At 47.6% G+C, this 24,519-nt stretch overlaps 1 protein-coding gene across 1 annotated transcript in view; it reads right to left on the bottom strand.

Annotated features, from left to right (window-relative positions):
• The window catches only part of XYLT1 (xylosyltransferase 1), a 377,489-nt gene that overhangs the window by 164,994 nt on the left and 187,976 nt on the right, over positions 1-24,519 (bottom strand). The window contains exon 3 of the mRNA XM_049904388.1: positions 6,783-7,293. Within this exon, the coding sequence (XP_049760345.1) occupies positions 6,783-7,293 (511 nt within the window). The remainder of the gene's footprint in view (positions 1-6,782; positions 7,294-24,519) is intronic.

Genomic DNA, 24,519 nt, shown 5'->3' with positions numbered 1-24,519 from the left:
AAAACACACTCTGGCTGGGAAGTGCTTCATTATGCATTAACTTTCCAGAAGGGGTACCCGGTGAGGACCGGGAGGGGCATGCATCCAGCTCCCTCAGGGGCTGTGTTTTCGTCCTCCCTCTGTGCCTAAACCTTTCAGCTTTGCTTTCAGGCACGGCCGTACGAGAACAAACACACCCTAATGACAAGTTGGAAAATGAATGGCAGAATTGCTCAGCTAGTAGAACTTTCCTGGGGGAAACGAAGGGGGTGGAGGAGAAGGTGGGAAGAGGTGAAAGGGGCATTTATGATATTTCCCATAACTACGTATTTAGTGTTCTAAAAAGCCTGTGGGTGGTAGCTGACTTTCTTCACGATTCCAAGACTGGAAGGGGGGAAACACAGCACTTTAGAAGGAAAAGGCAAAGATGAGCTGGTCTTTGGGGGCTCACCTCCCAATGGGGGGTCATGGGAGGACTGTTGGCCACTGCTAGCTTGCCACATAGAAGGGGCTCAGTGAATGTTTGCTGAGAGATCAGGCTGCACTGGTCTCTGTGTCCAAGGAAAACCCATGAGCAAAGATAACCAACTGATGGTCACCCCATCTAATCCACTGACCAATCCCAACAGCGTTTCCCTGCCTATATCCTGACTGATTGTGGCCTTGAGCATTGCCTGGTACACAATAGGTAACCAATAAGTGGGGTCTGCTTATTTTTTCTGGACTTGCCACAATCATCCCCCTTCCTGTTCCTCAGAAGCCCAAGGCAGACCTTTGGGACTGATTTTGTCCAACCCCAATGAGCCTTCACTGGACTCCTCCTCTTCCAGTGGATGACAACAAAAGGGTCCAGAACAACACGTCAGCCCCATCCCATCAGCCAAGCTGTGGGAGGATCCATTTGGCTTCATCACACCACCCCATTAGTGTGGCGCCTTTTAACTTTTTCACAGCTGTTCCCCCATTTTCTATCATTGGCGATACAGCAAAAGACCTAGGAAGAAGCAGTGTATTCAGCTGACAGATGGGGAAACTGAGGTATGTGCCCTGGGGGCACTCGGGGTAGCCCAGTTGGCATCCATGTCTCTCTATTTGCCCTCTGGGCCAGGCTGCCATCCTTTCTAGAATCTGCCACTCGCGCTGTGCAGTCACCGCACTGTACCTGGGTGTGGGGTGTGCATGGTATGGCCCTGCCACAGCTAGTGGTGCCATCTGCCAGTCTCTCTCTGCAGCGGCAGTGGGCTTCCCTCAACCACCCCCTCCAAAATCCATTATCCAGCACTTCCGGCCCTGCAAAGGCTGATAGGTAAATGCGGTCTGTGTGTCATGGACAGCTGCCCTTTTATCAGAAACACCTCCCCGCCCTCACCCCTAATCCTTGGGCAGGTCCCCGTCCTATGTGGATGCTGTCAGTCAGTCAGCTGACACTTGAAAACAGCTCTTCCTCATCCTGCAAGCGGAGCCGCCTTCACTCAGCAGCACAGCCCAGCCCATCATTTCCGGGGAACTTCTCTTGCTTCTCATCTCTTGATTCCTCACCTAAACGTCTGGGTGCAGACCACAGGCCACTGAAGCATTGTTCCCCAGCTTTTCCTGATATAGCGAAGGGGTGAGAAGTGCAGGAAGGACCAGGACAAACGGTAGGGCCTTTCTGGGGGACATTTTACCTTGAGACTGAGGGTGGGTGGTGGTTGTTGGGGCCGTGGGAGAGAAATTTCTGACAATTAATTGTTCCAAATGTGATGAGACAGAAAAAGTTGCATTTGCCCAGCAGCCAGCACCAGAATTCCTTTTGGCAGTTACACGGTCCTTACTGGGAAAGGCATTTTGACAATGGAAGGGGGAAAGGTGAGCTCCTCACCCAGGTCCTCACCTGTGGTCTGGGCTTCTAGGGAAGAGGGTCCGGGAAGGCTTCTCTGAGGAAGTGGCATTTAGGCTGAGCTCTGGAAGAGGCGGGGGTGGGGAAGGCATGTAAGGGGGATAGGGACATGAGAGAATCTCCAGGGTGAGCAGGTGAGGCCACGGCTGATAACCAGAGGGATGGAAAGGGGCTGGGCAATGGGGAGTCACCATCCAGCAGCCTCTTTCTTCTCCTCTCATCTCCTCAGTGCTCCTTTATTTCTACTCCTCCCACTACTACCAGGAGTCCCGGGGTGGTACAAACTGTTAGCATGCTTGGCTACCAACCGAAAGGCTAGAGGTTCGAGTCCACCTGGAAGCACCTCAGAAGAAAGGCCTGGAGATCTACTTCAGAAAAATCAGCCATGGAAAACCCTATGGAGCATGGTTCTACTGTGACACACATGGGGTCGCCATCAGTCAGAGTCTACTGGACAGGGACCGGAATCTACTACAGTTACTACTACTAACAGTCCAAACACACCAGCTTTGCTATTTGTTAGACACTGCACTAAGCATTTTATATGCATGATCTCATTTCAGCCAACAATCCTGTGAGAACGGGGTACGGGTATTTTTCTCTATTTTCCTGTTGAGGAAACTGAGGCACTGCGAGGCTAGGGTCACACAGCTAGTAAAGGCAGAGCCAGGATTCAAACCTGAACAGCCCAAGATCTTTGGGTGGAAATCTCCTTTTTATAGTCAAGGCTGTCCCTCACCTGCACTCCAACGTGATTTCATTCCCATGGTGTCAGCAGAGGCTCTTAGGTGGTTCTGGAAACTAAGGATGGGACAGAGGCCCTGTCACTGGGAGTGGGCAGAGAGCTGTTTGGGGGGAGGGGAGGTGGCAGCTGGGCTGCTGCTGCAGTGAGGTCAGGGACTCTGGGGTTAGAAATAAACCTTTCTCTAGCCACTCCTAGGGGCTGACAAGTGAGCTCCACCCAGCCCTCTAGCCTCTCTGCCTCTCACTCCTGGCTCTTCATGGTTGTTAGTGCACTACCTGCAGATTCCACCTGTCATGGCAAGAACAGATCTCTGGGAACAGGTGGAGGTGTGGCTTCCTGTCAACCCTTCACAAACTGCTTTTTCCAGCAGGCAGAGTGAAGTAGACAATTTGGGACGGCAAGGAATGTGCACTCGTCTCTGCACAAAGTAAACCGTCTCCTGGCTTCCGTTGTCAGCTGCCACCGAGTCAGCCCCAACTCACAGCAATCCCATGCACAACCCAACAAGTCACTGCCCCCGGTCCTTCACCATCCCCCCCCCACCCCCGACAGCTGCCGATCAGGCTGTTTTGATCCATAGGGTTTTCACTGGCTGACTTGCAGAAGCAGATTGCCAGGGCTTTCTTCCTAGTTCATCTTAGTCTGGAAGCTCCACTGAAACCTGTTCATCATCACAGCATCCTGCAAGCCTCCACTGACAGATGGGTGATGGGTGCGCATGAGGTGCATTGCCTGGGAATCGAACACAGGTCTCCCGCGTGGAAGCAAGAATTCTACCACTGAACCACCAATCCCCTACCTTTTCCCTGAATGGTGATAGAAAGGATGGAGGGCAGGGATCCTTTAGAAAAGTCAACACTGAACATCTATTTCCCTTCCTCTGAATTTTTCAGACTTTTAGCCATAAGTATTCCTTAATTATATTCAACTTCTGGCACAATATTGGGTGAAGTTTGGGTGGTACTGAGTTAAACAAAATGATAAACGGAGTGCGTACATCTGTGCACGTACACTGCGTGCACATAGGTATACATGCCTTTACACATACACTGGGTTTCCCTCCCCTCCCTGCCTCCAATTCTTCATTCCACAGAAATAAAGGGACCACTGAGCTGGAGCAGAGATACCTCCTAAGCAGAGGGAAATCCGGGTGTCATGGTTTCCAGAAAGGGAACACAATCTCCGTATGGGGTGTAATTACATCTTAGCTTTCTGCAGAAGAATAGTTTATGGCTTAAATGCTATTAATTGTAAGCCGTTTTGTTCCACGGGAAGTTGTTCATTGATAACTACCCAATTAGGGTTATTTTGCAATTAGTCTATTCACAGTAAATTTATTGCAAAAGGGGGAGGCTGTGGCCCAGCAAATTAAAGCATTGCCGGGGCTGGGTGTGCGAGGGCTCTTAAATGCCAATCTTATTAACCAGCTCAGAGGTCCCGGGAGGGCTGTGCCACCTTGGCCAATAGAGCAAAAGCTTCAGAGCAACCCCCAGCACATGACACAGCAAAACCACAACTGGGGGTGTCTCAGCGTAGATGGCAGAAGCTTGGGAACTCCTGGTCTAAGGCTGAGATTTAAAAAACAAAAATTTTTTTTTGCACAGTTGTGGAATAAATGACAATAAATATATATGTGATACTGATTATCAGATACTACTATGGATTGACTGGTGCTCTGGTGGCACAGTGGTTCAGCGCTCTGCTGCTAACCAAAAGGTCGGTGGTTTGAACCCACCAGCTGATTCTTGGGAGAAAGATGTGGCAGTTTGTTTCCTTAAAGATTACAGCCTTGGAAACCATCGGGGGCAGTTCTACTCTGTCCTACAGGGTCGCTATGAGTTGGAATTGACTCGACGACAACAGGTTTGGTTTTATTATGGATTGAGTTGTGTTCCCCAAAAATACGTGTTGTAAATCCTAACCCCTATACCTGGGGATGTAATTTCATTTGGGAATAGGGTTTTCTTGTTAAGTTAATGAGGCCATATTGATGTAGGGTGTGCTTTCATCCAGTCTCTTTTGAGATAAAAAAGCAGATTCGGTACAGAAGTAAGGAAGTACAAACAGGGAAAGACAGATGCCACGCGGAGATTGTCAAGGAATGGAGGAAGAGAAGCTGAAAGGGACAAAGATTTTCCTGCACAGCGGACAGAGGGGCCTTCCCCTACAGCCGGTGCCCTGAATTTGGGCTTCTAGCCTCCTAAACTGTGAGAAAATAAATTTCTGTTACAGCACCACTAGCAAACTAAGGTACTGTTCTTAGGATGGAGTCCCTAGGTGGTGCCAACAGTTACGTCCTTGGCTACTAACTGAATGGCTGGGGGTTCAGGTCCACCCAGAGGCACCTCGGAAGAAAGGCCCGACAATGTATTTCTGAAAGATCGCCCATTGAAAACTCTGTGGAACACAGTTCTACTCTGACACACACGGGGTTGCCCCGAGGTGGAGTCGACTCGACGGCAGCTGACTGCTTCCAAGTATTCAGCCTTCACAGGCCCTGAGAGGTGTGATTATGTTCAGTTCCTTGCTCAAGGTGAGCCAATGGAGTTTAGTGGGAAGGTCGCTACCTCTGGAGTCACACAGACCTGACTGAGGTCAAATTCCAGTTCTACCCCTTAGCTTACAACCTGGAGGCTACGACATACTCTTTCTGAGTCTCAGCTTCCCCATCTGTCAAGTATCACCACAGTTACACTGAAGATAAATGAGATTTGTACAGTTTTGTACAGAAAGTACCCGGCACAATCTTAGCATGCGGTAGGTGCTCAAAGATGTTAGTTGTCCTATACCTTCCACCAGACACACACACACCCACACCCCCTCCTGGCTCCTGTCGGGAGCTTACAACTGATAGCAGCACTCCACAAGCACTTACGGGACCAGCCAGCTGGAAGCTGGTGTGGCTGCACTCTTCCTCATTTGTCCATCATTAGCCTTGAGTTAAATGGGCAATAAAGGGGACAGGCCGGTCATCTGGGTGTTCAAACCCTGGCAAGGCCACCCACAAGCTGGGGGACCTTGGGGAAGTTATGTCACCTCTCTCTCATCTGAAAAATTAGGTGCATAACAACAGTGGCAACCCTACAGAGTAGATGGTGTGATGAGATAATGAATGCCACTTGCTTAGCCCAGGGCCCTGCACACACGGAGTGCCCCACTGAGACCTGCTGCAGGCATTATTCCCCTTCCACAGCCCCGCAGAAGGTGAGACTCACCAGCAAGAAATACGTATCAGTGGCAAAAATTTAGATGCATAGACACATGTGATACCCACCTGTGCTAAACCGTTCCCTCCATCTTCCAAGGGCCCCCTGCACTCTGCCCAGGAATCCTCTATTACAGTGAGAGGCCTGACTTATTAAGGGATTATCACCAAAGAGAAGAGTGCCCCTGGCCCAGGACACTAGTGAATGAATACACAGGAGGAGGGAGGGAAGAGGGAAGAAGGGAGGGAGGCAAGGAGGAAGGGAGGAAGGAAGGAAAAGGAAGGGAGGTAAGGAGGAGTGAAGGGGGGAGGAAGGAAGAGAGGGAGAGAGGGAGGAGGGAAGGAGGGAGGGAGGGAGAGAAGAAGGAGGGAAGGAAGGAGGCAGGAAGAAGGGAGGGAGAGATGGAGGAGGGAAGGAGGGAGGAAGGGAAGTAGAGAGGGAGGAAAGGAAGGAAAGAATTAGGAAGAAAGGCAGGAAGAAAGAAGGGAGGGAGGAAAGGAGGGAGGGAAGAAAGGAAGGCAGGATGGAGGAAGAGAGGGAAAAATTTTAGACGGAGAAAAATGTGAAAGCTGTCTTTCAAAGAGGCTCCGAAATCAATGCAGCCAGTTAGAAATCTTTCAAATCACATTCAGTTACAATAATAATCCTGTCAATTCCAATCCTGACATTCTGCTGAGAAACCATACCATGTCAATACAGTCACCTTCTATCCTGAAATTTTCACTGTCGCCCCGATCTCATCGTAATTTTATCCCTTGTCTTAAAGACAATCGATTAAAGCTGTAACAAAACGCAATTTCGCTCTTATACTTTTGTAAAACTTTTCTTATAGGAGACTTCACAAATCAGGGAGTCCCCAAACGCATCAGATCTCGTGCCCTGATCTCGGGTTTGAAAAACAGGGTGGCTGCTCTCAGGGAGTCTGAGGATGTGGGCAGAACGGGCCTCCTCTGGCCAGGGGGCTGGGACTTACCCTCCAGGGGGCAGAACCGAGCCACCTTCTCAGGCATCAGGAGTCCCAGCTTGTGGCGGCAGTAGGTTTCTGCGATCTCCTGGCGACAGTGCTTGGACTTGGAGCGGGAGAGGGCCGAGATGGCCTCCTTGCCCGAGATGTCACACTTGGGGTGCTGGTCATACTTGATCTCGGGGGAGCTGTCCCTGCTCTTCTTGGCATGGGCCTGCTGGAGGGCATCCTTCCCACGGCTGCTGTTGACTGTGGCTCTCTCACCAGGAGGCAGCACCTCGTTGGCACCCTTCCCCAGGAAAGGGTGTCCCCTTCCTTTCTCCTCCTGCTCCAGCTTCTTTTTCAACAGCTCCTTTGGTTTGCTCAGGGGCTTCTTCGTCAACTCAGGCTGGTGCTTCTGCTTTTGAGTCCTGGGGGCGAAGTTGCTGTTGTCAACATTCTCAAAGTCTTTGGGGACCGAGTTCTCATTGTTGCTGTCTGTTCGCACTTTCTCTTTTGGCCGGTGTGAGAAGTAGCCATCCTGGAGAATTTGGGAGAGAAACACAGGACAGAATTTTTATGAGCGATCACACTAATTAGGTGGGCCGTGGGGAGTGTGGAAGGTTCCTAGGTGTCCTAAGTGGTTTGCACTTGACTACTAACCAAAAGATTGGCGGTTCTAACCTACCCAGTGGCACTACGGAATAAAGACCTTAATCTGCTTCCGTAAGATTACTGCCAAGAAAACCCCAAGGAGCAGTTCTACTCTGTAACACATGGGGTCGCCATGAGTTGCAATCGACTCAATGGACACAGGTTTGGTTTTTGGTTTTGGATAGTAAGTTTCTTTCCTTGGCTGCCTGGGTCATTGGACTGAAGCATTTTGTTTAAGTTTCTTGTTGAAATTCTAGCAGAAAGTGCTATGATGGTTTATTTAAGGGATGGAAATGCCATAATAAAGTTACAAAGGGAGAAAATATTGGTAGGGTATTATATACATTCCATTGCCTTTAGTATATGCTCATATATCTATGCCCAGAAAAGCAATCAACCCCAGCTAGTGTTAACTCTGAAGGAGAGACATCCTTGCCTTTTTTGGAAGGGTATGCAGCCTTTTTTTTTTTTAATGCAGCCTTTGCAGAAAGAACCTTAAGATGGGTTCCAGGGAGGAGACACAATCGGACATCCTTGTACCTGAGTTGTGGCTTCTAATGTCTGTACCTAGGGCAGGGCTGATTTAGTCCCCTGAGGTCAAGGGAATGGCCGGGGTCATTCTGGACAAAGTGCATGGTGTGGGACTTTCCAGGGAGGTGGCCCACCTCAGTGCCTGCATCAGGAGATGGGGCCTGGCCCTTCCGACCGCTCTGACCAAATGCACCATTCAAGGGATGCCGCAAAGTTCCTGAAACATGGTGCTCCTGCTTCGCACCCCTTTGCAAGCCCTCAACCTGAAAGAGTAGCTGCTGCCCCAAAGCTTGCCACCTGAGGGGACCTCCAAAGCCACAGAGAATGCTGACTGCTCCGTACATCTACCTCGTTCCTAGAGAAACACATTGTCCATAGGCAGCGATTCCGGGGGACAATTTCCCAGCTAGTTTTGCTTTTTAAGGAGAGCTGAAATGTGCCTCTTAACAGTTCCCAAGGAGAGGCATGGTGAGGACCCGGCAGTGGTGGCCACGCAGGCAGCTGACGCTCAGCATGGCTCCTGCTCTGTTGGTGGTCGGCAAACAACGGCCCACCATCTGTTTTTGTAAATAACTTTTTATTGGAACACAGCCACACCTGTTTGTTTATGTATTGTTTACCGCTGCTTTAAGGAGCTCTGGTGGTGCAGTAGTTAAGCTTGGCTGCTAAGTAAAAAGTCCGCAGTTTGAACCCACCAGCCACTCCAAGGGAGAAAGATGTGAAGATTACAGCCTTGGAAACTCAGTGGGGGCAGTTCTACTCTGTCCTATAGGGTCGCTCTGGGTCGGAATCGACTAGACGGCAGTAGGTACGGCTGGCTGCTTCTGTGCTGCAATGACAGAGCTGAGTGTCGTGACAGAGACCATCTGGCCTGCAGAGCCTAAAGTATTTCTATCTGGTGCTTTATGGAAAAATGTACCAAGCCCTGATCTGGGGAAAGTGTGAAGTTTAAAAGGCCCTCTTCTCTTGGGCTCCGCTTAGTTGCCCCTAACCCACGATTCCTATTTGATTCAGCAGTGGTCTGGAGAAGAAGCCATATATATGGGTGCCCCCTTCTAGCCTTAGGAGGCAGTGGTGGTTCAGTGGTGGAGCTCTTGTCTTCCATGCGGGAGACTCTGGTTCAATTCCCAGCCAATGTACCTCATGTATGGCCACCACCCATCTGTCAGTGGAGTCTTGTGCGTGGCTATGATGCTGAACAGGTTTCAGCAGAGCTTCCAGACCAAGAGAGACTAGGAAGAAAGGCCTGGAGCTCTACTTCTGCAAAACCAGCCACTGAAAAAAAATCCTATGAATCACAACTGTCCATCCCATCATACGTGGGGTTCCCACAAGCTGACCCTTTGTCGACTGCCATCTAGCGTTAAGCACCAATCCTATTTGGTGGTGGTTGTAAGAATAACAGCTGACACTAAGATGCCTCAGGGCAACTCTGTACATTGAGTACTGTTATTATTCCCATTTTACAGGTGGGGAAACTGAGCATCAGGGAAGACATGACTTGCTCAAGGTAACACAGCCAGTCAGTGGCGATGCTGGGATTCAAACCAGTTCTACAGACCAAAGATGCCACGTTCTGGGCTGCCAGTTATACTGCTGTCTCCTGAGAAGCTGCCAAGCTCTTCTAACATCTACGTCCCTCCTGGTAAGCTGCAGCCTGGGTTTGTACCACACAATCTGGTCCCCTTCCCACACATCCCACCCTGTAGATGGTGCGGGTGTAGGCACGTAGCTTCCAAACTGCCATCCCTAGGCTGGTCAGTTTCCTGCTGGGTGGCAGGGAGTCACAGAGGGAGATGGGACAGGAAGCGGGGGCTAGCAAGCACTGACAGTCTGAGGTGGCAGGAGTTGGGGGGTGATGGGGAGAAAGTAAAAAACTGGAAAGCAGAGTTTTAAAAAATGCCATTGAGTTGACTCCAACTTGTGGTGACCCTATGTGTGTCAAAGTAGAACGTGCTCCACAGGGTTTTCAATGGCTGATTTTTTCAGAAATAGATTGCCAGGCCTTTCTTCTGAAGCACCTCTGGGTGGACTTGAATTGCCAACCTTTCAGTGTGTAGCCAAGTGCTTAATCATTTGTACCACCCAGGGAATCCTGGAAAACAGAGTAGGAAGGAAGAAACAGAGAGGACCCGAGACGAGCAAGCTGTGTCCGTAGCCGGTCACAACAGAGCTGCTGCTGGCCATGCACAGGGGCCACTATGACCTCCAGGTCTGTGGGGAGGAGCCTTCCATTTATAAGTGACACTGGTTCTCGCCTTTCTTACCCTCCCATAGAGGCTTGGAATAAATCCCCCTCAGGGGGGCCTTGAGCATGACTCTGATCTTGTAACCTAAACAAACCCACTGATTCTCCTCTTTCCCCTTCTTTCTGTCTAAAGGCCCTTGAAGAATCCCAAGCAGTGTCTCAGAGGCATTTTCTGAACACTTACCAGTGTACCATACTAAGCAACTTACAGGCATTACTTACTAGATGCAGACAGTCGCCCTATAATATAGGAGATATTCTCAGCAATTGCCCTTGCACAGAAAGAGGATGCCGAGGTTGGTGGCTCGTAACTTTCCGTGAGTACTATATGCCAGGCAAGGTGCTAAGCCCTACCACGTGATGGCTCACTTAACCTTCAGGAGTAACTTCCACAGCAGGTCCTATTGTTCTCCCCTCTTACAGAAGGAGAAGAAGAGTCATGAGGATGTCCAGAAACTTGCCCAAGGTCATCTGGGGAGGCAGTGGTCTGGTGCTAAAGCTTGCTATAGTGCCTCTGCTCTTTTGCTGAGAGGTAAATCCAAGAGCAACTTAGCTCCCCTTCTCCTGTATGGAAGGAAAAAAGACCTTCACCCACACTCTCCTAAGGCGGAATGGCACTGGAATGAGGGTGGTTTCCAACAAGGCTCTTGGCGAGTATTTCTGTTTCCTTCTGTAATGGACTGAACTGTGGCCCCTCAAAATATGTGTTGTACAGCCTACCCCTCATACCCGTGGATATAATCCCATTCGGGAATAAGGTTTTCTTTATTATCTTAATGAAGCCGTATCAGTGTAGGGTGTGTCTTAAGCCAATCGCTTCTGGGACATAAAAAGAGCAGATTAGGTACAGAAGCAAGCAAACACAGACAGGGAAGATAGATGCTACCCCACATGAAGAACACCAGGGAAAGAGGAACAGAAGAAGAAAAGGGACAAGGACCTTCCTCCAGAGTCGACCCAGAGAAAAACGCTTCCCCTAGAGCTGGTGCTCTGAATTCAGACTTCTAGCCTCCTAAACTGTGAGAAAATAAATTTTGTTTGTTAAAGCCACCCACTTGTGGTATTTCTATTCATAGCAGCACTAAGAAACTAAGACACCCTCCTTCAGGTACACAGTAGGATTGCAATTCCCCTGCGAGTCAGGCACAGCCAGACAACTTGCGGTAGCCAACACAAGTGATTGGAGCCATTTCCGAGCCAGGGCACAATCTGCCCCCTTCCCTCCCCCACAGCGCCCAGTTATGCTTCTGATGGGAGAACAGCCTGTAGCCCTGAGTGAGGCCCGGGGGACCAGAGACCCAGCCAATCCTCAGTGGGCAGAAATAAACCTTTGTTGCTTTAAGTCACCAAGTGGATGGGGATCTTTGTCACTGCAGTGTGGTCTAGACCATCCTGATGAGTAGAGGAGCTAACCTGATCTACTTTGTTCCTCCTTGCTGTTCCCAGGTACAGGAGCCAGATTGTTTCTTAATTTTTCTTTTTTTTCCTCACAGAGAATCAGTCTGATGTTTCCTACTCTCGGATCTAAATTCTGTCCCTAAGCCCGGTTTCTGGATGTTAAGGAGAGGGCAGGACGTTAGCAGAAGCGCCGTCTGCCCTCACAGATATCTGTCTCCTCTCTCATCAGATGCATTCTGAGTATTGCTCTTGGGCTCTTTTCTGTCCTCATTAACAGACGATCACACGTTTGGCCCCAAAGCAGAGAACCTCCACAAACCACCCATTTCAAAAGCTCACATTCCCTACCGTTTTCGGCAGACCTTCACCAAGCAAAACCAGACACAAGGAAACCCTTTCATTGCCTTCCCCCAGGCAGCCGGTAAAGCTAACCTGACGATCCGCTGGTGGATTTCTCTGGCTGATCTGTGGTATCAGGCACAGAGGCCGCCATCAGTTCTATCACAAATCTTGATTAACAAGCACCATCTACTCAAGGGAGGCCATCACAATGGGGATGATTAGCTTGGTGTGGCCCCGTGGCCTTCTGCCTGGCCTAGATGACACCCGGTTGCCATGGGGAATCAAAAGACTCGAGCGTAAGAGGGAAGGAAAATATTTTGTCTCCTGGGATGAAGAGCTCACAGATATCAGATCACTTCCAGAAAAACCAGTAAGTCAATGAGACACACAGCAAGAAATCAGGGAAACATTCAGACTGAATACCATTATCCTACAAATTCAATGGTGGTTGTTCGTTTTGTTTTTGTAAAAATACATACAACACTTGCCAATTTAACATTTTTCAGGTGTACAATTTAGTGACACCTTCAAAAAAAAAAAAATTTTTTTTTTCCCCACCCATAGCGTTGCCAAATTTCCCATCACCATAAACAGCAACTCAGTGCTTCCGAAACAATGACTCCCCCTTTCTCCCTTCCTCTCAACCCTGGTGTCATGGATTGAATTATGTTCCCCCAAAAATGTGTGTATCAATTTGGCTAGGCCACGATTCCCAGTATTGTGTGGTTGTCCTCCATTTTGTTTTTCTTTTCACTGAACTTTAGATGAAGGTTTACAGAACAAACTAGTTTTTCATCAGTTAGTACACACATTGTTGTATGACATTGGTTAACAACCCCACGACATGCCAACACTCTCCCTTCTCAACCCTGGCCTCCCTTATTACCAGCTTTCCTGTTCTCTCCTACTGTCCTCCATTTTGTGATTGTAATTTTATGTTAAAGAGGGTTAGGATGGGATTATAATACCCTTACTATGGTCACATCCCTGATCCAATGTAAAGGGAGTTCCCTGGGGCGTGGCCTGCACCACCTTTTATCTTACAAGAGATGAAAGGGAAGAAAGCAGAGTTGGGGACCTCATACCACCAAGAAAGAACCACCAGGAGCAGAGCACGTCCTTTAGGCTTGGGGTTCCTGCACAAAGAAGCTCCTAGTCCAGGGGAAGATTGATGAGAAGGACCTTCCTCCAGAGCCAACAGAGAGAGAACACCTTCTCCTGGAGCTGACACCCTGAATTTGGACTTCTAGCCTACCAGATGTGAGAAAAGAAATTTCTCTTTGTTAAAGCCATCCACTTGTGGTATTTCTGTTATAGCAGCGCTAGATGACTAAGAGGCCTGGTAACCACTTTGGTCTCTACACATTTGCTTGTTGTTATTTCATATAAGAGAGATCATACAATATGTGTCCTTTTGTGGCTGACTTATTTTGTTCAGCATAATGTCCAGAAGCTCCATCCATGTTGTAGCATGTATCAGGACTTTATTTCTCTTTATGGCTGAGTAGTTTTCCACTGCATGGATGTACTAAGTTGTGTTTACCCATTCATTCATTGATGGACATTTAGGTTGTTTCCACCTTTTGGCTACTGTGACTGTTGTGTTGTTGTTGTTAGGTGCCATCGAGTCAGTTCCGACTCATAGTGACCCCCATGCACAACAGAACGAAGCACTGCCCAGTGCTGCGCCATCTCTACAATCGTTGTTACGCTTGATCTCATTGTTGCAGCCACTGTGTCAATCCACCTCGTTGAGGGTCTTCCTCTTTTACGCTGACCCTGTAGTCTGCCAAGCATCATGTCCTTCTCCAGGGACTGATCCCTCCTGACAACATGTCCAAAGTATGTAAGACGCAGTCTCGCCATCCTTGCTTCTAAGGAGCATTCTGGTTGTACTTCTTCCAAGACAGATTTGTTCCTTCTTTTGGCAGTCCATGGTATATTCAATATTCTTCCCCAACACCACAATTCAAAGGCGTCAACTCTTCTTTGGTCTTCCTTATTCATTGTACAGCTTTCACATGCATATGATGCGATTGAAAATACCATGGCTTGGGTCAGGTACACCTTAGTCTTCAGGGTGACATCTTTGCTCTTCAACACTTTGAAGAGGTCCTTTGCAGCAGATTTGCCCAATGCAATGTGTCTTTTGATTTCTTGACTGCTGCTTCCATGGCTGTTGATTGTGGATCCAAGTAAAATGAAATCCTTGACAACTTCAATCTTTTCTCCATTTATCATGATGTTGCTCATTGGTCCAGTTGTGAGGATTTTTGTTTTCTTTATGTTGAGGTGTAATCCATACTGAAGGCTGTGGTCTTTGATCTTCAAGTCCTCTTCACTTTCAGCAAGCAAGGTTGTGTCATCTGCATAACGCAGGTTGTTAATGAGTCTTCCTCCAATCTTGATGCCCTGTTCTTCTTCATACAGTCCAGCTTCTCGTATTATTTGTTCAGCATACAGATTAAACAGGTATGGTGAAAGAATACAACCCTGACGCACACCTTTCCTGACTTTAAACCAATCGCTATCCCCTTGTTCTGTCCGAACAACTGCCTCTTGATCTATGTAAAGGTTCCTCATGAGCACAATTAAGTGTTTTGGAATTCCCATTCTTCGCAGTGTTATCCATAGTTTGTTATGATCCACACAGTCAAATGCCTTTGCATAATCAATAAAACACAGGTAAACATCCTTCCGCTATTCTCTGCTTTCAGCCAGGATCCATCTGACATCCGCAATGATATCCCTGGTTCCACGTCCTCTTCTGAAACCAGCCTGAATTTCTGGCGGTTCCCTGTCGATATACTGCTGCAGCTGTTTTTGAATGATCTTCAGCAGAATTTTGCTTGCGTGTGATATTAATGATATTGTTCTATAATTTCCACATTTGGTTGTATCACCTTTCTTGGGAATTGGCATAAATATGGATCTCCTCCGATCAGTTGGCCGGGAAGCTGTCTTCCATATTTCTTGGCATAGACGAGTGAGCACCTCCGGCGCTGCATCTGTGACTAGTCAGTGGTTTCTATAGCGGCCAATGAGTTCTCCCTTACCTTACCCTCACCCTTCACCTGACCACCAAGAAGCAAAAAGGTCTCAGTCATTTCTCCTTCTTCAAGAGACCTGAAGTCCCAAAAGCCAAAGCCCAAGTTCCCTGCCCTATAAAACTGTCCTCGGGAGGCTTTCAAGCAGAAACCTACCAGATGACTATCACTTGACTAGCCTCTCTCTGTGTTCGCCATAATTGCGCCCTCCACATGCCTTGCACCCCTAATCTCTCAACAAACCAGGTAGAAGGCAGTACTGCTGTTTGGTGCCATCAAGTCGGCTCCGACTCATAGCGACCCCATAGGGCAGAGTAGAACTGCCCCATACGGTTTCCAAGGAGCACCTGGTAGAGGTGAACTGCTCACCTTTCAGTTAGCAGCTGAGCACTTAAGGACTGTGCCATCAGGGCTCCCTGACTGTACTAGTTCTAATTAAAAGAAGGACACAAAGGCTCAGATACATGAAAAGAAAACCGACCAAGGTCATACTGCTAGTAATGAAGTGACTCAAACTCTCTTTGCCTCAGTTTTCTCATTTGGAAAATGGGGATGATAGTAATAGTGACCTCATCATTTTTTGGGGGGAAGGATGAATACACATAAAGCTCCTGGAACTGTTCCTGCCACTTAAAGCAAGAATAATGCGCAGGAGACCCGGACGAGGTAACTTGACCAATTAACACTATAACCATCTCAAGGAGGCCTGGAGGTGCAGTGGTTAAGGGCTCAGCTGCTAATCAAAAGGTTGATGGTTTCAACTCACCAGCTAGTCTGTGGGAGAAAGATGTGGCAGTCTGCTTCCGTAAAGATTACAGCCTTGGAAACCCTATGGGGCAGTTCTACTCTGTCTCATACGGTCCCGATGAGTCAGAATCAACTCAACAGCGACGGTTTCAACCATCTCAGCCCTGATGGTCTCTGCCCGGAAGACAGATTGGTTATTATTTCTATTTCTCCACCGTGATCAACCCCTTTATTCTTACCCAGTCACCTTGGGTTATTTATGCAAATGCAACCCTTTGACTTATTTTATCTTAATGTACTTATTACAATGATTGCACATTCAAATGTTTGCATGCCAGTTCCGAAACTCTAATTGCTGCACAGTTGCCTTACCTCTAAGCTGCTGCTTGAATCCATTTTTATTCCAGAGAAATAATTATATGCAATAATGTCCTCCATCCCCATTTCAACCTTGGGCATGTTTAGAGCCAGTTTCAATCAGGTAGAAATATGCTAAACACAATGTGGCTCTGAGAAGCAGTTTACGTGACCCGTGCTGTTGCTTCAGAGACACCTGGGTTGGTTTCTGTCCTTCCCCGGTTCTCCCGTGTTCAGATTCTGGATCCACCTCTACTCATTCAGTTGATCGAATCTGAGCCCCTTGGTCCTGTGCTCTTACTGTTGATGTAGAACGTACAGCGGAGAAGACCCAGGCGCCTGTCTTAAGTTAGCTACTGACCACTTTTCTCCTCTGTAAAATGACTGGTCCAGAATGTCTGTTACTAAACAGTGCCTGAATTAGACATTCATCAATATGATCCACTAACAAAGCTCTGCCATTTCAGCTCACTGAAAAACAATTTGATCGACTTTGAGAGCCCAGGGGCTAAAAAACACAGAGAAGCTCCAAAGTGCATCTTGTCCCCTCTCAGCCTCATCCTGTGACCATCGTCTCCAGCAGGGTGTGAAGATGAAGTGCTCTGGAGTCTGGCAGAAGCAGGTTCAGTTCCTCCCTCCTCCAATCACCAGCTCTCAGAGCTGAGACAAATCACTTCATCTTTCTGTGCCTCAGTTTTCTCATCCATAAAACCAAAAACCCAAGCCCACTGCCATCAAGTCGATTCTGACTCATAGCAACCGTACAGGACAGAAAAGAACTTCCCCATAGGGCTTCCAAGGCTGTAAATCTTTATGTAAGCAGGCTGCCACATCTTTCTCCCACAGAATGGCTGGTAGGTTTGAACCACTGACCTCTTGGTTAGCAGCCAATCGCTTTAACCACTGTGCCACCAGGACTTCTTTTCTCATCAATTCTAGGTGGCTAAGAATGGCAAAAACGGCACCCACGTCACAGGCACTGAGAGAATTGGTTAGGACAGAGCACAGTGCTTGGCACATGGGAAGTGCTTAAGAAACATCACTGGTACAGTGAAAACTGTGAGAGCTGGAACTTGGCGGGACTGCCTTGTTTTTCCAGGTCTCACAAGTTTTCTGCCTTTGACGGAGTGCAGTTGTAACCACTCTTCTATTGCTCATTTTAGTGGGAAATATTTGAGTTTCCCTTCTCTGACGGGTTTCCGCCTTACACAGGTTCCGGCTTTCACAGGTTTTACTACTGTATTAGGAAGCATGCAGCAGCGTTGACTCCGCCCCGGGCTCTGTCCCAAGCCCTTTGCATGGATAGTCTGGATATAGTGCTGTTGTTGTCGTCCTTCGAGTTGATTCCGACTCATGGTAGCCCCATGTGTGCAGAGTAGAACTGTGCTCCGTGGGGTTTTCAAGGCTATGACCTTCCGGAAGCACTTTACCAGGGCTGTCTTCCGAGGCACCTCTGGGTGGGTTTGAACCGCCAACTTTTTGGCTAGTGGTGAACTACTTAACCGTTTGCACCATCCAGGGAAGGGACTCTTGCACAGATTAGCTCGTGTAATCCTCATGACAAGTCTATGAAGAAAATGCTGTACTATTCTCCCCATCTTTTGGATGGGCATACTGAGGGTTCAGGGAAGTAAGTGACTTCAGTCCTCACACTGAGGAAGTAATGGAGCCATTACGTGAACCCAGCAGTCTGGTTCCAGAGGTCATGCGCACCATCACCACCCTGCCTCTCAGTAGGGAAGGTGCCAAAGGGAAGCCCTGGCCAGGTGAGTTGCTCAGATATGAGGGTGCCCCATCCTACCTGCTCATCAGGACCTGTTTATGGCTTTCTTTTGTGTCATGTGACACACAGCCAGCTGGGTAGCTGTTTGCTGTTGAACTCGGTGTCTGAGGCTTCATTCCAATCACCAAGGTTACTAAGGCCATTGGGAGAGACACAGGGGATGAAATCTACACCTGCTTCCAAAAGGATCTCGGTGCCAGGGTAGACGAATGGTGGAGGCGTTGTGTGCACGGCTGCACCCAATTAGGACATGCAATTACCCTGGCTGCCAATGCAAATAGACCTAACAGGGCCCCTGGCCTGGCTCATTCGCATGCAGGAAGCATGGCTGTGCTGGCAGGCACTTAAAAAACCAGGGCTCTAATGGGCATAGGCAGGCCCTGTTTTAGTAGAACCCTAAATAATAAAGCCCTTTACAATTTAGCCTTATGTTAATGAGGCACACAGCATGGGGTGAGGAGGGAGGGAGCTGGATCGAGAGAGCTGGGTTGGAATCCAGCCTCCACTGCTTAACCCTGAGATTGAAGGCAGAAATTTACCTCTCAGGATCTCAGTTTTCTCATCTACAAAACGGGGATGAGAAGGCCTACTTTGCAAAAGTGAGGCAGGGATTAAATAATACGGCACATTTTATTTTATCTAACAAAAGAAAATTTAACCTTTTTTTAGTATCTATTTAAGCACTCCGTAAGTGTCTGTTGCTGTTAGCTGCTGTTGAGCTAGCTCTGACTCATGGCAACTCATGTACAACAGAATGAAACGCTACCTGGTCCTGCACCATCTTCATGATCATTGCTATGTTTGAGTCCATTGTTACAGCCACTGTGTGTGGTGAGTGACTTCCAACCTAGGGGGTTCATGGTCCAGCACTATAGCAGACAACATTTTGTTGTGAACTATAGGATTTTCATTGGCTAATTTTCAGAAGGAGATTGCCAGGCCTTTCTTCCTTGTCTATCTTAGTCTGGAAGCTCCACTGAAACCTATCTACCATGGGTGACCCTGCTGGTTTTTGAAATACTGGTGGCAGGGCTTCCAGCATCACAGCTACATGTGAGTCACCACAGTACAACAAACTGATAGGCGGGTGGTGGCAATAGTGGTAGCGTGATGATATTTTTAACTGGCACCTCACCACTTGGAAAGGCAAAGCGGCGAGGGGTAGCGGGTTCAAATCCAGGTTTGCCATTTTGCTCGCTGCATAGTCCCGGCATGATACCTACCCTCACCTCGTGTACTTAAGTTTCCTTATCTGTAAAATGGGGATAAGTGGTAACTATCTTAAAAAAAAAAAAAATTTTTTTTTTTTAATCTTACCAGGCTTTAATGAAATTAAAGGAGTGAAATCAAGCAAAGCACTTGAACTCAATAAATATTAGGTATAAATTTTTAAAACATAATTAAAGATTGCAATAATGACCCAATGCAGGGGTTCTCAAAGTGTGTTCTGGGTGGTCCTGGGGGTAGCTGAGACGAGGTATCCTCAAGGTCACGACTATTTTCTTAATAATACAGAAACGTTATTGGCCTTCTCCACTGATTTTCTCACAAGCATACAGTGGAGTTTTCCAGAGGCTATATGACGTGTGATATTGCCACAGACTGCATGCAGATGCAAATGGGAGAATCCGGCTGTCTTTTATTAAGCCAGACATTACAAAGACTTGCCAAAAGGTAAAACAATACCTCTCTTCTTGCTAAATTTGCTTTTGTTTTGGAAAATATATGTATTTTTCATAAAGATTATTATTTATATAGACATACCCTTTGCTGTCCAGTTGATTCTGACTCAAGAGACCCTACAGAGACAGAGTAGAACTGCCCTATAGGGTTTCCAAGGAACGCCTGGTGGATTCGAACTGCCGACCTTTTGGTGAGCAGCAGTAGCTCGTAACCACTACATCACCAGGGTTTCCTATATAGATACATACGGGATTAAAAGAGCTCTGGTGGCGCAGTGGTTAAGCACTCAGCTGCTAACTGAAAGGCTGGAGGTTCGAATCCACCAGCTGCTCCTCGGGAGAAAGATGTGGCAACCTGCTTCCGTAAAGATTACAGCCTTAGAAAACCTATAGGGCAGTTCCACTCTGTTGCTATGAGTCAGAATCAACTCAACGGCGATGGGTTTGGTTTTGGTATATTAGATTATTACTGCTATTTTTAAGTGAATGAATACATAAACATTTGAACAATGCGTTAGATTAACTCTCAATAAATAGTGAATAATTGATAGATATAACCCACATAAACAAAAGCTCTCTAGGATCTTCAAAAGCATTCAAGTGTATAAGTGGGTCCTGAGTCCAAAAGGAGTTCCTGAGTGGTGCAGTTAATGTGCTCAGCTGCTAACAGAAAGGTTGGAGGTTCGAGTCCACCCAGAGGCACCTTGGAAGAAAGTCATCTGCTTCTGAAAAATCAGCCTTTGAAAACTCTATGGAGCACAGTTCTACTGTGATGCACAGGGAGTCACCATGAGTTGGGCTGGACTTGGTGGCTAATGGTTTGGCTCTCTTGGGTTTTGAGACCAAAAAGTTTGAGAACTGCTGACATAATATATACTTGTAATCCTAAATATCTTCTCATTAATGAAATAAAAAGTTTAGGACCTTTTGATGCTGGGTGTTTTGTTCTATGCCAAGCTTTTGGATTTATATGTTAGGCACACACACAACACACACAAGCACAGAGAGAAATCTGAGTTGAATGTAACTGGGGCCTGGTAAGAGTGTTTTTACCTGGGGAGAGGCAGCAGGGACCCAGGACTTGTTGCCTGTCTGCATTTGTAAGTACCAATTCTCTGTGACTCAACATATAGGATCTGACCTTTTCAGGTGTCTGCCAGCTCCTTGCCACTCCAAGTGTGGTCCATGGACCTGCAGCATTAGCATCACCTGGGAGCCAGTTAGAAATGCAGAACCTCGGGCCCCACCACGGACCCTTCCCTAGACCAACTGAGTCAGAATTTTCATTTTAACAAGATCTCCAGCTGAGTTGTCTGCATGTTAATATTTCAGAGGCACTTTTTTTTAAATCTATGGTGTAGTGGTTAAATGCTCCGCCTGCTAACCAAAAGGTCAGCACTTCAAATCCACCAGGCGATCCTTGGAAACTCTATGGGGCAGCTCTACTCTGTCCTATAGAGTCACTATGAGTTGGAATCGACTTGATGGCAATGGGTTCTCGTAATCTAGTGGTGGCGGCCCTGATGGCACAGTGGTTAAGAGCTCGGCTGCTAACCAAAAGGTCGACAGTTTGAATCCAGCAAGCTGCTCCTCGGAAACCCAATGGGCAGTTCTGCTCTGTCCTACAGGGTCACTATGAGTCAGAACCGACTCCATGGCAACTGTTTTTTTTAATCTAGTGGAACTGTGCCTTTGCATTTACAGATTGAAATATATATTATTTTTATTATAAATTACTTTGATATATTTCTTCTGTATCACTATTCCTAGGGCAGTATATTGATTTTCCTTTTTAGAGTTGTAGGTGTAAATAGATTATAATGGTATGAACTTCATTTCCAGATAGCTAAAAGGAATGTTCTCAAAGATTTGTTACACCAAGAGTGGCTGGTTCTGATAGGGTTGAGAATCACTGGTTTATTCATTCTAGAAACTCTAATTGGTTGCCCACTCCTGCCAGACATGGCCGGGGTAATGGATGGTAAGGTGAATAAAGACACCTTGCCTGCTGGTGATGGAGCTCAGAGGAAGAGGGAGAAGCGGGTGTGTCTATAACTTATTTCAATAAAGGACGGAAAGGAGAGAGAGAGAGAGAAACACACACACACACACATGCCAGGGTTCGAGTTTCATCCAGGATGTGTGCCTAGCATGACCTGGGGTCCAAGGACAGTACGGGAGGGCTTCACAGTGAAAGCAGTTCCCCAGCCCCATCTTGAGAAGAAAACTCATGTTTGCAAGGCAAACAAAGGAACAAAGAGAGGACATGATTTGTGCAAAAGTTTGGGAGAACAGCAAACCTCCAACGAACAACTACAGTAGCTAACACTTATTGCACCTTTATCCTAAAGACTGTGCTAAGTACTTCACATAAAAAAAAAAAATTTTTTTTTTTTTTTTTTTTTAATCTCAAAATGTCCCAAAAGAACTCTACTTGGTAGGTGCTATTATTATTCACATTTACAGGTGAGAGCGTGGAGGCACAGAGAGGGTAGTAACATGCCTCAAGTCACACAGCATGGCTATAAAACCAGCTCTACTCCATGGGCTGTTAATAAATAGCCTCTGCTGAGTGCTCCCACGTGGTTCCAAAACACCCCCTTGGAGGCAACACCACCTCCTGGAATAACCAAACCACCCAGCTGCCCTCAAGTCAACTCCAACTCATGGGGACCCCATGCCTGTCAGAGAAGAACTGTGCTCCGTAGGTCTTTCAAGGGCTGTGATCTTTCGGAAGCAGATCACCAAGCCTTCCTTCTGATATGTCTCTGCGCGGATTCGAGCAGCCAGCCTTCTGGGTATCAGTGAAGCGTTTAACCATTTGCACCACCCAGGGTCCATTCTCAGAGTAAGGGAGTCACTAAGTGTGCTGAGCTCTCTAAGCAGGGAGAGGCCAGCAGGTAGAGGGATACTTGAAGAACGTGGGTCCTTGATATACAGCTCCCTTGCATCTCTGCCTCTGACTCGTTCTCCGTCTCTGTTACTTGCAGTTAACCCCCAGGTCTGCACCTCCTCAGACCCCAGCGTGCTCCCTGTCCTGCAGTTCTACTTCCCTACACACCTTTACCTCACCTGCCTAACCTCTCCAGAAAGCCCGCCTCACCCAGACCACCCCCTCCTATCCAGGTTCTCCAGGAAGGGGCAAGGGTGACAAATGGGCCTCCTGTTGATGGAAGACCTGCAGCTTTCAAACTCATCCTTTGTCTCATCTGCGTGCCCCCAAACTCTGCCCCCAGTGGGTAACGAATAGCACACTTAGAAGCTCATTATGGCACAGGCTCTAAAGAAATGTTAATACTCACAGGGCCCGCAATATAAACAGAGACGTTTGTAAACAAATACATACGCATGCACACACACACAGACCCAATTAATTTAGATCATCTGAAAGCCCGGCCCATTTAGGGTGGGGAGAGGGAGAAAGAAAAAGGCACCAAATACCGTTGTCCATGTGATTTTGGAACTGAAGTTCCCCAGCAGCTGCCAATAAATTATTTTTATTACGCAGAGGTACAATGAATATGCCATTGTCGTCCCCTGTATCTCCTTTATGAGCATGTGTTTGCCTTGGCCCACCCTACCAAGGACAGCCTTCCAAGCTTGTCTGCATTGGCCCAATTCCCGAAGAAATCTGCCATTGAAGACCTCCCTGCAAACTAGAGGCTTCCCATGGACACTTCCTGTTTCCACCTGAGCCCGGCACGACATGGAGGAAGTCCATCTCCACTGGGGAGCCTTGGGGACCAAGGTAACAGCAATGCCCATGCCCAAGCTATAGGAAATGTGCCTCTGTACCCTGGACCGAGTGCTGTGTTGTTCCCCAGATGGAATTTGACCTTCTTGGGCTCAAACCTCAACTTGACTCTGAAATTCTCTATCGTGTGGCAGGATGGAGGCGCAAGATCTTGTCAAAACCAATTTTCGTGTGCACTGTCGCCCACCGGAAGGAAAGCTGTGGTCGCTCCCTCTACACAGGGCATGTCTGATGTCCATTTCTCAAACTGCTCTGTGCCAGAAGAAGTCAATGGAAATCACAGCTACCAGGACATGCGGGGCACTGTCCAATGCGGTGGTCACAAGTGGTCACAAGTGCATGCTGAGGAGTTGCTCTGATTGGGTTTGAAGCCTGGCTCTGCCATTTACAAGCTGTATGACATTGGGAAAGGCAGTTAGCATCTCTGAGCCTTGGTTTCTTTTCTTTAAAATAGGTATGAAAGAAAATCAAACTCATCGCTGTCGAGTCAATTCCAACTCATAGCGACCCTATAGGACAGAGTAGAACTGCTCCACAGGATTTCCAAGGAAAGGCTGGTGGATTCAAGCTTTTGACATTTTGGTTAGCAGCCGAGCTCTTAACAACTGCGCCACCATAATATCTAAACCTCAGGGTCAATAAGAAGATAGGCTGCCTTAGCCAGGGTGAAAAGCACAGTTCCGTGCACGTAGTGAGTAGTCAATATAAGGTAGCTGTTACCAACATAGTTTCATTCAAACTCTACAGTAGCCCTTCATGAATTCATTCACAAATATTTACTGAGCACCAAGCATGTGCTACCCACTGTCCTAGGCACCAGGCACAATGGATCTGAATAAAACAGACAGAGGTCAGCTCTCCTGCAGCTTGCATTTGAGCTGAATGGCACAGGCAGGCAACCAATCTAGCGACACTAAATAACAAGATAAAAACAGACTGTAAACTGTGTTATGAATGCAAAGCTGAGTATCTCTTATCTATTTTATCCACCCATTTTAAAGATGAAGGAACTAAGGCTTAAGCAGGGTGAGGAGCCAGGAGTGTCTCGCCCGAGAGAGTCCGAAAGCAAGAAGAGGAACAGGAGAGGGCTGGGTGCCTGGGTGGCAGGGGAAGGGTGACTTCTGCCACCTTCCTTCCCAGGTTCTGGAAGGTGAGACCCCTCCCCATGCCGTGTGCTCTCCAGGCTGGGTAGAGGACTTGTTATTGGAAACGTTCCTTACTGGA

Source organism: Elephas maximus, chromosome 12, assembly GCF_024166365.1.
Source record: "Elephas maximus indicus isolate mEleMax1 chromosome 12, mEleMax1 primary haplotype, whole genome shotgun sequence".
In the NCBI taxonomy this organism is placed as follows: Eukaryota; Metazoa; Chordata; class Mammalia; order Proboscidea; family Elephantidae; genus Elephas; species Elephas maximus.
Note: the sequence above shows the minus strand (reverse complement) of the source record. Positions and strands in the feature narration are given on the sequence as shown.